The sequence below is a fragment of the Tauraco erythrolophus genome, chromosome 6 (assembly GCF_009769465.1).
Source record: "Tauraco erythrolophus isolate bTauEry1 chromosome 6, bTauEry1.pri, whole genome shotgun sequence".
NCBI classification, from domain to species: domain Eukaryota; kingdom Metazoa; phylum Chordata; class Aves; order Musophagiformes; family Musophagidae; genus Tauraco; species Tauraco erythrolophus.
This window is the reverse complement of record NC_141470.1, coordinates 10,616,102-10,630,897: the sequence shown is the minus strand read 5'-3', so window position 1 is coordinate 10,630,897 and position 14,796 is coordinate 10,616,102. Positions and strand designations below refer to the sequence as shown.

The 14,796-nt window shown below is 50.7% G+C and overlaps 1 protein-coding gene across 1 annotated transcript; it reads left to right on the top strand.

The window, feature by feature from the left end:
* Positions 1-783: 783 nt before the first annotated feature.
* Positions 784-1,305, top strand: ASCL2 (achaete-scute family bHLH transcription factor 2). The gene has a single exon (XM_086613831.1). It carries the CDS (start codon positions 784-786, stop codon positions 1,303-1,305), a length of 522 nt encoding a protein of 173 aa, XP_086469957.1.
* Positions 1,306-14,796: the final 13,491 nt, after the last annotated feature.

Here is a 14,796-nt window from a genome sequence, read left to right as displayed (position 1 = left end):
GGGCTGCTTCCACCCAGCGCCCCGCGGGGAAAGCCCCGCCGGGGCAGCCGCGCTCCCGGGGCCGCCGCCGCCGCCTTCCCGACAGGAGGTGCCCGGGTGTAGCGGGGGGACATGGCACTCGTGGAGGGACAGGACCCGCGGCCGGCACCGCACCGGGGGCAGGGGGAACCCTGGCGGCTTGCGCGTGTCCGCGCCTGTGTGCCGCGGGGGGCGGGGAAAGGGGGGAGGAGGGGGGGGCAAGAGGGAAGCCCCTCCCCCGAATAATAATAATAACAATGAAATTAAAATAAAATATTAAAAATATCAAAATAGAAGCGGTGATTCAAGGAAAAAGTTGCAAAAAGAGGGGCGGGAGCGGGCGGGGCGGCGGCGGAGGCGCAGGGAAAGAAGGCGGGGGGGGGGGGGGGGTTGCCGGGGCTGGCGGAGCCACGCGCCGGGCGCGCGCGGGGGCGGGGGCGCGCGCGGGGGATGGGCGGGCGGGGGGGCGCGGCGGCGGCGGGCGCGCGTGGCGAGGCGTGCGCGGCGCGTGCGGCCGGCGGGGGCTCGCGAGCGGCGGCCCGTTGATAAGGGCCGTCCCGCGGCGGCGCCCGCCGCAGAGGCGCGGAACGGCGGCGGGAGAGGACGGGGGTGGGAATAAACAGCCCCCGCGCTGCCCACCCCCTTTTTCACTTTTTTTCTTTTAAATTTAGGGGTTTAAATTGTTTTAAATTTTTTTTTTCTTTTTTCTTTTTTTTTTTTTTTTTGCGCGCGCTTGCCGCCAGCCACCGCCGTGGCCGCCCGGCGATGAACGGCGGGGCCCTGCCGCCGCCGCTGCCCCCCGCCGCCCCCCGCGGCCGCCGGCGGCCCGCCTCCCCCGAGCTGCTGCGCTGCAAGCGCCGCCTGACCTTCGCCGCCCTGTCGGGCACCGGACCGACGGCGGCGACCGCCGTGGCCCGTCGTAACGAGCGGGAGCGCAACCGTGTGCGGCTCGTCAACCTGGGCTTCGCCGCCCTCCGCCAGCACGTCCCCCACGGCGCCGCCAGCAAGAAGATGAGCAAGGTGGAGACCCTCCGCTCCGCCGTCGAGTACATCCGCGCCTTGCAGCGTCTCCTCGACGAGCACGACGCCGCCGCCGCCTTCCCCGACGGCCGCGGGCGAGCGGCCGTCGGGGAAGGCGGCGGCGGCGGCTACTCCTCCGCTTCGCCCTCCTTCGCCTCCTCCGTGCCCGGCTCGCCTTGCTCTTCCGAGGAGAGCGGCTACGACGCGGCGCTCAGCCCCGAGGAGCGGGAGCTGCTGGACTTCACCAGCTGGCTCGGCAGCTACTGACCCGGCGGGAGGTGAGGGGGCAGCCGGACGGGAGGGGGGTGCCGCTTCCCCCCGGCCCTCGGGGGAGCGGGGGCACGTACTCACCGCGGCTCTTTGCAGCTCTCTCCGCAGCCGCGCTCAACCCGCAGTACCTCAGCGGCCTCGCTCTCCGCAGCAGCCAGCGTGTCCCGTCCCCCCCCCCAAAAAAAGAAAATACTCACCCCCTCCACCTCGGCGGGACCTCGCTGGCTGCTTTCCTCGCCGGGTTCACCCGTCGTCTTCGGGCTGTGGAAAGTGCAATGGTGTAAATGACCGGCGGGGCTCCGCTACCGGCTCCGGGGCAGCGGCTCCACCTGCCCGCCGGGAGCTGCCGACGGAGGAAGCCCGAGCGACCCCCGCCCCGGCTGCTTTCTGGTGTTGCTTTGGAGGGGTGGGGAAAAAAAGAAATGAAAAACACTTGATGCTTCCTTGTTTCTGGAGGGGGAGGGAATTTTTTATCATGTCAGATTCTATTTTATATGTAACTTGAACTGCCTGTGGGAACACTGGTGTATGAAGACTTATTTTTGTACAAGAAACCTTAGAGAAAAGGGGTGAGGAGATGGTTCTATTTTTAGCAAATCCTATTCCCTTGTTCTTGAACACTGCCGGCTAGAATGTTTTGGGAACGTACACGGTTTAGATAAAAAGCTGGGGTTGTTTTTTTTTCCTCTCCAAACACTTTAGTAAAAGACTGTAAAGTTATGTTGTGTCTTAACATGGTGTCCAAGTTTGCCTGGTGTGAAGGTCCACTTCTCTGAAAACTGAAGTTGTTGTTTGTTTGTTGGTTTTTTTTTTTTTAAAAAATGTATTGAAGGCATTTTTGTATGCACTTGCTAGGATTTCTTAAGTTGTACATATGCAGTTTTTAAAAGAGTATCATATTTTATGTAAATTGACTTTATAAATAAAAATCTATTTATAAATGGCTTCAGGGTTGTAAGATGAATGTATTTGCCAGAAATGCCCAAGGTAACTTCTGCCCGATGGGGTGGGAGAGGGGAGTAATGAGTGGTACAGCAGCGAGGCAGTTCTCCTGGAGCAGGTTTCATGTGCAAAAGGAATTAAGGAGCAGCACAGCATAACCTCCAGGCATGCTTTTTTCCCCCATTCAAGTTTTACGAACTCAGCACTTGTTGCAAGTACTGCAGAGATGATGTGTGGGGAGATGCACATGTGTGTAGGAGACAAGGCAGGTTCAGTGCTGCTAACTCCTTTCCAGGACGTACAGAAGGTGCTGTAGTCTGTGCTGCCCTTACCTACAGTGATGGGAGGAGAGTCATGGAAGGGTAAGGAGGGAGTGGATATCTGAAGTTGGTTTTTTTTTTTTTGTCCTGGCAGCTACTCTCAGGAGCTAGGTTGGGGTGCCTTTATCCAGGGGAGCAACATCTCTGAGAACAGTGTTGTCATTCAAAAAACCACACGTAACCAAGAGCATCCCACTCTGACCTACTCTAACTTCAGCTGCATGTGCATGTACTTTGTCTAAAGGCAGTAAACAAACATGAATTGCTCCTTAGAAACAATTGTTGGAGACTCCTAAGCTCTGTCCATTACTTTTGGGCTCATGATGAGGATCTGCTTCAGTGGAGGTGAGACAGATTGCTGTGGAACAAAACACAGTGGTGATGGCATGAAAACTACGGCAGAGGCTCTTACTTTCCCTGAATAGCTCTAGTGAATGTTACTAGTCAAATGGAGCAAAATGGGCTGGCCTACAGAATATGCTGAGTGAACATGAAGCAGAAAGGGTTATTAAAATTGACCTACTTTGCAGGGACTGTGTGTATCATCTCGCTGCTGTGTTAGTACTGGGAAGGCAGAAGTTTTCAGGAGTATGATCACTCAGCAATCTCAAATTCAGTAATTGCAGTAGGTGCTCTGCAATCCAGATCTTTAAGAGTGTTATGCATTCATGGTTCTGTTTGAAGAGAAAAAAAAACCCAAAACCCATGGGAAAATGCAGGTTCTAAGAGCCTGCAAGCAAGAGCAATAGTTACTGTGCTTCAAGTTCACTCCGTAATCGAAGTTGCTCTAATAAACAGGCCTTTTCAAAGTCCCTGGAAATTGAAGCGCTTAATAAATTGCTTGCAAAAGTTTTGCTGCACATGACTCTTCAGCAGCCCCACAGGTAGGAGTGAGAGCTGTGAGCTATCCTGGGTCTTAAGTGACCTGTTTCACTTGGCAGCAGCAGATAGGGCAGGTGGGGTGAGGGAGTGACATGGTACCTTTCCCCCGTGGGGACTTAGGGGCTTCATCCTTACAGATGACCTCCAGAAATTGAGTCAGGCATAAACCCATGCAGATTCTCACATTTTTATTCTCAGCCTAAACCAGCGTAACATCTTTTCCAAGCTACTTAGAAATCAAGACCGCTGTGTTTATCTGCACAACTGTCCCGTGATGGCAGAATGCGTTTTTTTAGAGTGTTTTACTACTGCTTGGCAGGTTGGTTGTTTTCTTTCCTTAGGAACACCAATCATTTTTGTATTTCCAAAAGCCCTGTTTGGCTCTTGGTCAAGTAACTTCCAGCATTATTACTAGGTTCATCAGATCACCCAAGATACTGTTGCAGCAACATTAAAGCGGCATCGACTGTAACTGTATTGGCAAGAAGCTGGCTGGGAACAGTTTTCACTTAAGCAATATTAATATCAGGGGAAAAAAAAGAGCTCAGTCAGCATCACGAGTTACCTTAACGCTGTCAGCCAGTGTTTGAGTAGAAACTAAATAGCGGGAAAATCAGGAATGCCCAATTTACTTTGAAAAAACCCAAGGTATTGTATCATTCTGGCCTTTCAAGAAAGCATTAAGGAGGATGCAAGGTAGGTTCTTTGGCTGTTGGAGAGACAGCGGGTACCTTCAGCCAGCCTATCTCACTCTTGTTCAACTGAAGCCACCCGAAAACTGCTTGAACCGAGTTGAGAAGATTCCTGATCCTGAAAGCTTACCCCTAGACCTCTATGCTCCATTTATACAAAACACTGTGGAGCAAAGACTTGGAGATGAAAGTCATCTGACCATCAGAGTCACCTGTAAGCAGCAAGAGTAACATCAGATCTGTTTTCTCAGCTAGGTCCTTCCTCTGCCTGGAGGAGCCACCTCTATGTGATGGTGGGACCTTCAGTGTTGGAGTTAGCTGCCATTACCCAAGGGCTGCAGTGGGGGCTTCCAGGAAGCCTGGGGACCTGCCTCAGCTGCTACCCAGCACACTTGTGGCAGGGTCAGGGAATATTTCTGATGAGCACATCATTTCTCTTTAGATGTATAACTAGAGATTCAGTGCCTAAAATGGAAATGTTGTCTCCCCAGGAAGACACAAACCCAGCCTTAAGGCACAGGGCTGCAGGAGAGTCAGATTCAGGCAGAAGAAATACACTGAGGAGTTCTGAGAATTAAGAAAAAATCAAAAAGCAGTAAGCCGAGGGCACCAGAAGGCACAGGCTTGTCAATGTGCAGCTACAAAACGCACTTCTGTAAAATTCTCATATCTACATCCACCGACGGCTTCTCATTTTCCTGTGCAGCATTTCACAGGTCACAGAAGCAAGTTGCAGGATGGTGTCAGGATTAGCTGCCCCCTTCCCCAGGGTGGAAGAAGCCTTCAATTTTCAACCACGATCTCTTCCTTTGGCATTTTGAGTTGCTCAGGCTGAAGCTTTTCTTGTTACCCAAAGCACATGAAACCCAGCTCACGGTAAAAATAGTTCCTTGCAATGAACTATGCATTATTGCACTGTAGCGTTTAAATGATGCTGTCACCTCTTACTGGCAACCTCAGGTTCAGCTGCATTCCTACACTCCTTCCAAATTTCTTCATCTCATTAAAAAAGGAATTTTGTAGGAAGGGGCTACACCACCTGCTTGAAGGCTTGCACATCACGAGAAGCACTAAGAAGCAGGCATGAGGGTGCCCTGCAGCATCTCCATGGCAGGATGACATGGCTGGTCCTTCTTGCGGGGCGAGTGGCTGCAGCAGAGCCCCAGCACCACAGTGGTCTCCAGGAGAGTACTGCCTCAGAGCACTTTAAGGGATAAGAGTCCAAGGGAAGAAGGCTTTTTCCTGTTCCTACCACCACATGGTACCACCAGCAAATACCAGCTCTACCACAGATCCTCCTGCAGAGAACAGCCAATGGTTGATTTCAATTTATGACAACTCACTTTTACATTAACGCCTCGTGAAGATCTTGCTGCGGACCAGGCGCAGCAGGCAGCGAGGCAAGCTTCTGCGTATCAGCTTGCTTCTGCCTCTCCTCTCATCTGTGGGGAGTAGCCACCAGCAAAATCCTTGTCTTGCCAGCCTCTGGTCTGCGTACCGAGGCTTTCCACCCACCCTGGTTTGTGGGCAGGCGGCCGTGCGCTAAGGCTGGTCCCCAGGTCATGTCACTCTTTTTGCACAGGTCGCAGAAGAGCCGGCTAGCAGGAACAATTTCCAGTCATTTCTTATCCGGATTGGATGTGGGCCAGGAGCCCAGGAGCCTGCGTAGTTGAGAGAGAAAGGCAGCCCCTTGCCCAGCAGGCAGAGCTGGCCCACCTTTGCCCAGTTTAGACACCAGACAATGAGGGTTCCATTTGCTCCCCAGAAACTACCATCAATGAAGCATTACCCAGAGGTATACCTGGCAGTCATGGGACTCAGAATATTAAAGCAGCACCAGCTGTAACCACAAATTAATGTTGCACTCTTAAGAGGCTGTCAGGCAGTATAAGAAATGACTTAAAATCCTGGGGACACCATAAGCCTCTGGCTCCTTCTGAGCTCTGTGCATGCCTTGGCACACATGGATGGAGGAGCTCTGCCAGGTGCTTTCAGAGCATCCCTTGGGACCTCACTGTGGGTCTTCATGACCCGGTCCGTGCGGCTTGCTCTTTGGAGAAGTGAGTTGCTGCTCCTGTAGCTGAGTGAGGACATGGAGAGGTTTTACACTTACCAGTGCTTGATCTTTTTATTATATCCAAGTAATTTCTTCTATCCATTATTTTCCTGTAATGAAGATCTACTGGGGAAGAGGCTAAAGCTAACACAAGAATAGAAGTGGCATAGCTAAGGTGCTTCCCAGTAAGAGGGACTGCTTTGCACCTCTGCTGTCACCATCATCAAGAGGGGAAAATCAGCATCCTTGGCTTAGAGAAAGCGTGGTAAAACCATCAGAGACTGGGATTTCCACTATGTTTTAAATTTAGGTTTTCTCCTGTTCTTGAAAGCCTGCAATCAGCCAGAGATCATCGTTTGGAAGAGGATGAATAAATCCTCATTTTTTACAGAGTGGTGCCTGCTCCCTCACTCCTGTTGTCTCTTCTCTTTTGTCTCAGGGTACAACAAGGTGGCAAAAGAATAAATGACATGATCCACACAAGTCCTAGCACGGCTGTGCTGCACACAGGTGAGGCAGGAGAGAGATCCTCAGAGAAATCTCAGCCAGCTGGGAGGCTCCAGCACCAGCATCCACACACGATGAGCAGGAAAAACCCTAGACAGACATTTATTATCTGCCCAAGTTGTCAGTGGTGTTGTAAAATGGAGGAGAAATAAACAGTCATGTAGAGGAATATGGAAATGAACAGGAGGAACACGTGCAAGAAAGTGGTCAGCAGTGGAAGATATAGGGCATTAAATTAGAGCAATAAGCCCAGAGAGATGACTTAAGTATTAGGCTTTGACCCCCCCAACCTATAAACACTTCTGTTTATGGGTAGATGTTAATAAGATCAGAGGAAAGGAGATTAAACAGCAGAAAAGGAGAAACTTCTGGTAAGACGATTGTTTGGCTGCAGGGACCAGGGCAGCCCTTCGTGCTTTGACCTACAAGCATCCACCTTGCTGCTGGAGAAGCCTCAGTTCTCTCCTTTCTTGATCTCCTTTCATCTCCTGGCCTCAGCCTCACCACTTAAAGCCTGCAGTACAATAGTTATCCAGTCACCAGACCTAGTAAATTGTGCTTGCTTTTTAAGTTGTTTGTTTTTGTTGTGTGGTGTTTTTTTTTTTAAAGGGGAAGAAAAACCAGCAGAGAGAGTCATGATAGCCCCAAGGGGAGTTTTCTGTTAAAGTCACTGCCAAAAGAATGGCCAATTTGTAAGTGAAATGTTGACATTTTTATAACACAGCAAATACCTTTCCTTTGAGTGAAGCACTTCAAGATTTTTTTTTTTAAAGATTCATTTTGTCAGGATATTAAATACTAGGAGGAAGTGTTGCAATACTATAACACATTTTCCCTTTCTCACTGTTTCCCACTTTCACACACATGATTCCTCCAAGGCTCCACGAAGGCTCCACAGTCCCTTTAGCAGAGCTGAAGCAGAAAAAGCAGGTGAAACCCACTAGGTAAATAAAAATCTAGCTTAGAAGTATTAGTAAATACCATCATCCTCTTACCAGCACAGTACCTGCAAATTCCTCTTTGCAGGCTGCTGGCTCCCACACCCCTGGCACCAGCCTGCCTTCAGCACGGGCTCGCTTATATTGAAGAGAAACCAACTGGTGCTGGTGGAAGTGGCTGCTCCCCTGGGTGAAGCACCTGGGTGCGATGCCCTGCTGAGGGGGCTCTGCCCTGGCCAGCCCACCCCGATTGCTGCCTCTTGCCTAGGAGACACCTGGCACTGGAGCAAACTGGGCAACGGAGAGGGTGAAACGTGCTTTAAGCAGCTTGAAGTTGGTGGTGTGCACTGTGTTTGGGTCTGATTTGAATGGAGACGAGGATGGGGACCGGGTCTCGGTGCACCCTGGCATGGCTCTGTGCCGTGTCCTTGCCTGAGTACCTTAAAACTTCATTCCAGCATCCCCCATGACTGTCCCACAAGCTGCATCCCAGTGTGCTGCACAGACCTGGGATGCTACCGAGATAGTTTATACCCTTCAGTCTTTGGTCTTGCTAGAGGACAGCCAGTAAAGAGGGGTGAGAGCAGAGAGGCTTTTGAAGTGGGGAGACCACAAAGCTCATTTAGGATGCATACACCACTGAAAAAACCCCAACCACCAGACAGTAATAACTTCAAACCAGTGCTGGCTGGAGTTGAAAACAGCGATGTACTGGCAGAAAAACTAGCACCTAAGCCAAGTTCAGACGTGGTGTAAGCTGAACTTGACTCTGTTTACGATGCTGAAGAGAGCTAGTGGTTGCCGGCAGGCAAGTCTTGCCATTAAAGAGAAGCACACAACTTGTAAAAGGGACCTCTGAGCACTCTTTCAGGCCCAGCAGAAAGCACAATCAACCCCCTCTGTGCAGCAAAACCTGCTGGAGAAAGCAAGGGCAGCGCCCGTGTCTCGCACATCCCATGGCCGGTTGGGCCTGAGCTACGTGGACAGGACACTTGGTGGGATCTAGGGTACAGGACAGGTGCTGCACTTGGCTTACATGTGGTAGAAATCACCCAGAGCTGGACCAGGAGCAGAGGACAAGGACTTCTGAGGCTGCCAGAGGCACAGGCTGGGGTGGGAGGCAAGGCAGGCTGCCTGCAAGTTGCTTCTGCTACGTTTGAGGGGCACAGGATTGAGGACCATTCCTTGTGAGCAAACCAAACAGCCACTCGCACTGTGCTGCTGCCTTCCCATCCCAGCTTCTCACCACTATCAGCCTTGACCCGCCGAAGCAGCGTCATCACTGCGTCGGCACCGTTGCATCACTGCACCCTTGTACGGGGTACGATAACCGGGTCTTGCAGCTGCTGTCTTCAGGCACTCGGTACAGAGGCAGCAAGGAGCAGCTTCGGCATCACTGAAGGAGCTCAGTGTAGGCTACTTCATCCCGCTAGAAAGCCACGCCGCACGGCTGGATTAGCCCTGGCTCCAGAGAGAGATTCTGCATAGCCGGGCAGCGGATTGCGATGCCCGCCTGCTCGAACAGAAGCAATCTAAACAGCTGCATAGCTCTTTTCTAGCAAGTTGTTATAAGCCAGAAGAGTTAAGATAAGTGCAAAGTAAATTTCTTCTGTTAATTTATTCATGCCCATTTAGATTTGTTTTGTTCTGTTTTGATAAGAGAAGTGAGTTGAGACTTCTATGGGAGAGTTATTCACTTCGAGCAGTGCTTGTTAGCATGTGATAAAGCTGGTAATGAACTCCCAACTAAGTTCTGAGCTGAGCGTTATGGAAGCTATTAGTTTGCCAAAGTTGATTAAGTTGTTTATTGAAAATAAACTAAGTGGAAAATTTCTTTTTGTTTTCTTTCCCCTGATAATTTATTGTCTGAATTGAGATTTTTTTCATATGGCTTTTTTTCTTCAGTAAAAAAGCAGATGCAGTGAATAAGAAGCATTTTAGAAGTGGAGCATTTGGGTTACAAAATGATCTGGTTTAGGGGCTGTTTGATGGAACAACTTTTAATTCCAAAATGTTAAAAGTCTTACTGAAATCTCCAAAGTTCTGCATGGTCAAAATGTACAAGACTGTTTGCTGAAGCAAAGACTCCACTTTGGGTCAACTTATTTTAAAATTTTAGTTTTTTGGAAAATTTGAAGCACCTCTAAATTATAGCATCAAAGTACAGTTACGAGATCTGGGCTACCAGAAAAATCTTAGGCTCTGTCTCTGTCTTAACAAAGCGCTGGCAAGTCCACATTGGAAAAAGTCAGGTGGCCAGTAGAAAACCGGCAGGTTGGAAGAAATAACACCTGTGGTGGGGTTTTGGTTTTGGTTGCTTGCTTTGTGTCTTGGCTTGAGGCAGTAGGACTTCAGACCTCCTTCCTTACTGAGGAAGGACATGTCAATGTCAAGGAGATTCAAGCCAGGGATGATCCTGGGCATGTGAGAGGCAATGCCCCAGGCTGTGGCCACTTCCATGGCAAGAAACCGCCTCCAGCAAAACCCATAAGAGCAGCTGGGGGCATCTGTAGAGGTGTGGATATGTGGGACATCTTGTCCCCAAACTTCTCCAGCCATAGGGGCAGCCTCGATGCTCCAGGTTTATGCTCCTAAAGCATCTCAGAGGGCAGGGGTCTGCATGGCGTTAACAGCCCCAGGCACTCTCCGCCCAGGATTCAGCCTTGCCATAGGATTTGCAGCACACAGCTTGTATCAGGGATCAAAAAACCATGCTGAAACACAGACGTCATGGCTTGTGTGTATGGAGGGGGTCTCCTGATAGGCTCCCTGAGCTCATTTTTCACTGCTGCTGCCTTCGTTCTTCCCCTCCCACTGCTACTTAAAATTAACTTTGCATCATATATCACCCCACTTTCTTTCTCGGTGCTTTCACCACGGGAGAAAGAGCTGGAAGCTGGAGGTGGAGCAGGGGAGCAAAGGAAAGAGAGACAATGGAAAAAAAAGGGAAGAAAGTGAGAGGCTGGGGGGTGGGGGCAGGGGGTGGGAGGAGGAAGGGCTTGAAAGGGCTGGGGGGAGGACAGGGGCAGGCTGGCCCCCGGCCGCCTCGCATTGTGCCCGGCTGTATCCATCTAAATAAAGGGACTGTCCTGACTTGTGTCCCAGCTGAGAGAGGTTTTCTTGCCTTTCGGATTTTGATGTTGTCCCCTCCCCCTGTTTGCTCTCCTTCCCCTGTCCCTCCCCTCCACCCCCCTTTCATCCAAACTGCATCAAAGCCCCCCGGGCCTTTCCACCCCCTCCCCAGAGGCACAGTGTCCCCTTTTGTGACCACCCCCCGGGCGACCTTTCCTATCTCCTTAACCCCTCCCCCCCACATTTATCCCCATGCCCCCGGGCAGACAAATCCCGGGGCGAGGGGAGGGTGGCAGCTGGGAGGAAGAGTGCCCGCGGGGAGGGGGGTGACCCTGGGACAGATGTGCCCTTTTGCATCCCCACTTGCCCCAGTGAGGCAGGGGTGGCATCGGGGGCATGAGAACGGGGACGTTATTAGGGAGTGGCACGTGCCCGGAGTGGATCAGCCTGCCGAGCATCCTGCAGGGAGCCAAAGGGTGCACAGAGCTTTTGCAGATTTGGCACCGAAAGAGAGCCTGTCCCCTTTCCCACCTTACATAAATGCCGGCCCCACGAGAAGGGGCAGAGCCAGGTTCGGGTTGGGGTGGCTGAGGACACTCAGGCATGGGCACATAGACCTTCAAGGAGCAAATATCCAGCCACAGCCTGCACTGGGGGTGTTTGCTGGGGGAAAAAAAAAACATATTTGCTGGTCTGGGTGCAGCAAGAGCCTCCCCACAGCTTGTTCTGCTGCGCCTGTGGGCTGCTCGCTTCTCTTCTGGTTTTCCCTCCTTAGCATTTGTTTCCCTCAGGTTCCTGCTGCTTTGTCAATCTTTATGAGTCTCCACTCGCTTCAGCGGAGCTCAGTCACCTGTTGGGGCTGTGGCCTGCATGGAGGCTTCCCCTTTGGTGGCTGCACGGGATGGTAGTGCAATGAGGTCCCTTCAGCCTGCACCACAAACAGTCCCACCGCTCACCTTTCTCATTCTCAGGTCACCTGAGAAACACACTTTGTCCTGCCAGCTCCTGGCTTCCCTGCCAGCAGGCAGTGAGGAGGTGCGGGGCACCTCACTTTCCCACTTACCAGGAAGGGATGAGTCTGCCCCCGGGAAGCTGAACCCACCATCGGGAGTGATGCCATTAGAGGCGGTGAAGAAAGTGGTCTTGTTTTCAAGTGTCTCCCACAGCATTATTTTTCTCCTAGAACAGGGTTTAAGCATCCTTCACGCTGGGCTCTCCTGGCATACAATTTTTTAAAGCTGGTGCAGGTATTTAGAAATAATTTAGAATTATTTGTAATAGTTTAGAAATAATGCCCTGGGCTGCTGGAGGAGCAGGAGGCACAAGGGTGGGATCAGCCAGTGACAGGGAAAGGGACAGGGCCACACTCGCTGCTGCCCAGGCTGCATGCCTAGGGCTAAAGCTCTGTGTTAAATGGTGTCAGCCTTTTTCTCCAGGATACTTAGCAGGTTCCAAGATCTCCAAGAGATGGGTAACACCTGTGCCTTGAAGTTTTTACGGTGGATATTTATTTTAGAAAACCATGACCAGCTCTCTGAACCCCGTATTTCCTAGCCCCCCCTAGCCTGGCATGTGTCCCTGAGCAATCACAAATGCGCAGAGGCACGATACGGCGCTCCAGCTATGAAATCCCAGTAAAAGCCCTTATTCTGCATGTTTGATGCTCTCAGGCCTTGACATTCATGTGGCCACACCTCTGCTGAGCTCTGCTCCAGCTGTGCGGGCTGGCTGCCCTGGAAAGGCAGGGCTGGGGTGGGCTCATGAACGCCTCCTGTCCCCCAGGGCAGACGGGGACATCAGAGGGGGCTGGGGTGGCTCACCGCGGCTGAGGATCTGGCTCGTGCTTCTTCACCGTCTTGATCTATAAAGGGAGGGCTCAGATCCATGTAAGTGCCCCAGGTTGTCCAAAACGGAGAACTCTCCATCCCAAAGTCCTTGTCTCCCTGTGTTTCAGATCCTATTTTGGCTGCCCAAGGTGATACAGTCAGATCCTAAATTAGCCTCTTATAATCCAAATTGAATTTAGACCCAGAAAATCCCCTGCTTTCAGATGTTTCTGGTTACACAATAACCCTGGCTCTCCTTCTCAGAGGAGTGAAATGGCAGGATTTTGAAATTCCTTGTTGGTTCATGTTTGCATATAAATGCTGATTTTATCTTTTCTGTACACAAAGTAAACACAAAGCTGTTTTACAATAATGTTGCCGTTGAAACATGCACACAGGATGGCAAAACAATCCTGACTTAGAGATGTTTCCAGACTCAAGGACCATGCCTCCCTTCACACAAAGAAGCCGCCCGCTCTGAGATGCCCGGCCCACCCTCATCCCTGTTGATGCAGTTCAATGGGCAGATTTCGTAAGGCAGGAGTAAGATCCAGCAGTAAAAGTGAGGCAGTGGTGGTAAAAAATGTCGATTCACTGGCTCTCCAAGCCAGTGAGCAAGCCTAAGCACAGGCTCCGGATGGAGCTGAATTTTTCCGTAGACCCTCGTGAGCTGCAGACCAGGCTGGAAGTGCACAGACCCATGGCAAATGCGTGATGGTGGCACTCACTTTAACAGGGACTTATATCTCTTATCTTGTTTTAATGCTGGTCTACACAGGGAATGTAATTCAGATTAAAATAAGGGCTTGAAGTAAGGCAGCTATTGACGATCAGCTCTCTGGGAGAAAACTTACACTAAAACATCCTCGTTGTGAAAGGACTAATTCCAGTCCCGGACAGGAGCAAAGAGAAATGAAGTGCTGCTGGGAGGAGATAACTGACATTGAGTAAGTTAACTCCACGTAATTCCTGAATTACAGAGCCCTACTTGGGGACCAAAGATGGCCATACTTAAAAAAGGACCACGTCCACAAGCCTGATAGCCTAATTTATGGAAGGAATATGGTAAAATCAAAGAAAATCACATTTTCTGATGATTTCTTCTCTGTCAGTGGATGTTGCAGAAACTCCATTTGAAAGTCAATGGCTTCTGGTGAAAGAGGCACTCTTGGGTGCAATGAGAGAGGATAAAAATCCAGCCCAAATAGCTCCCTTCAGCCATCTAGGAGTGTGGTGTCTACTTTTAAGTTAGTCATTTGTCTAGTCATCTACTTTAATAGCCAACGAAGACAGGCATTTTCTGAGAGTAATTCATTCTGCTTGCTGTAGGATGACTATTTGACACGAGATCAACCGCCCCTGGGTGATGCTTGTCCCTCCTGATCGCTGTAGGTGGGTCTGTGGTGAGTAGATGCATCAGTCCTAGCCAGCTTTAGGTGGTCACAGGTAGATGAGTTGTCTCCTGCCCTATATACCTGAGTGCTCACGGAGGCTAAGGCACTTCCCGCTGTCCAAGAAGTCATTTCTGAAATAGCATGTATTCAGCCCAAAGTTCACTGAAGTCCAGGTTGCCGTAGCTTTCCTTGGCCTTCGCATCACATCTGTAGTAATGCATTTGAGGCAGCATCAGAAATGGACCCCACTTTATTGCTGCTGGTCACCATACCTGATCTACAGCACAGATCAGACTGAAAAAGCCCGCAATCTCATCCATTGGCCATCAAGCCGTCGTCTTTAAATGGTGCTAAATGCGTCCAGCCAAAGCTGGCTAACATGTTTTTCATGTCCTAGCAGTTTTATGGGAATCAAATGTTGCTGCCTTTGACATGGTAGGAGCAAAAATTGTCACACAACTGCCTCATGTGGCACAGTTAAAAAAGTGAACTTGCAGGATATTTCTGTTAGAAACCTCACTTTTCTTCTCGTTAGTTTGGACAAAAGGCTTAGGAGAAGGACTGTGCCTGTTCTTGAGGCACTAACTCCTGTGGCCAAGGCCAGGGACATCAGAAAGTGGGATGACGAAGACAGCTGAATAATCTGAGAAATGTCAGATTATTTATCAACACGAGTTGTCCTGCAGCCCATGTAGGGGGATGCAGTGGGACAAGCAAATCATCCCAAGCGTCCTGGCTCAGCTGCCCGAGCATGGCTCACACCTCTGCAGTGGAAATCACGGCTTGTTTCCATAATGCAGCAGGTTACGCTGCAGTGTCAAGACCTGCTGCAAGCCCTCGCTATCACTGGCAGCCAGGT

What these genes read in the sequence shown, in the direction of transcription:
- ASCL2 (XM_086613831.1), top strand. Translation starts at nt 784, where the DNA reads ATGAACGGCGGGGCCCTGCCGCCGCCGCTGCCCCCCGCCGCCCCCCGC.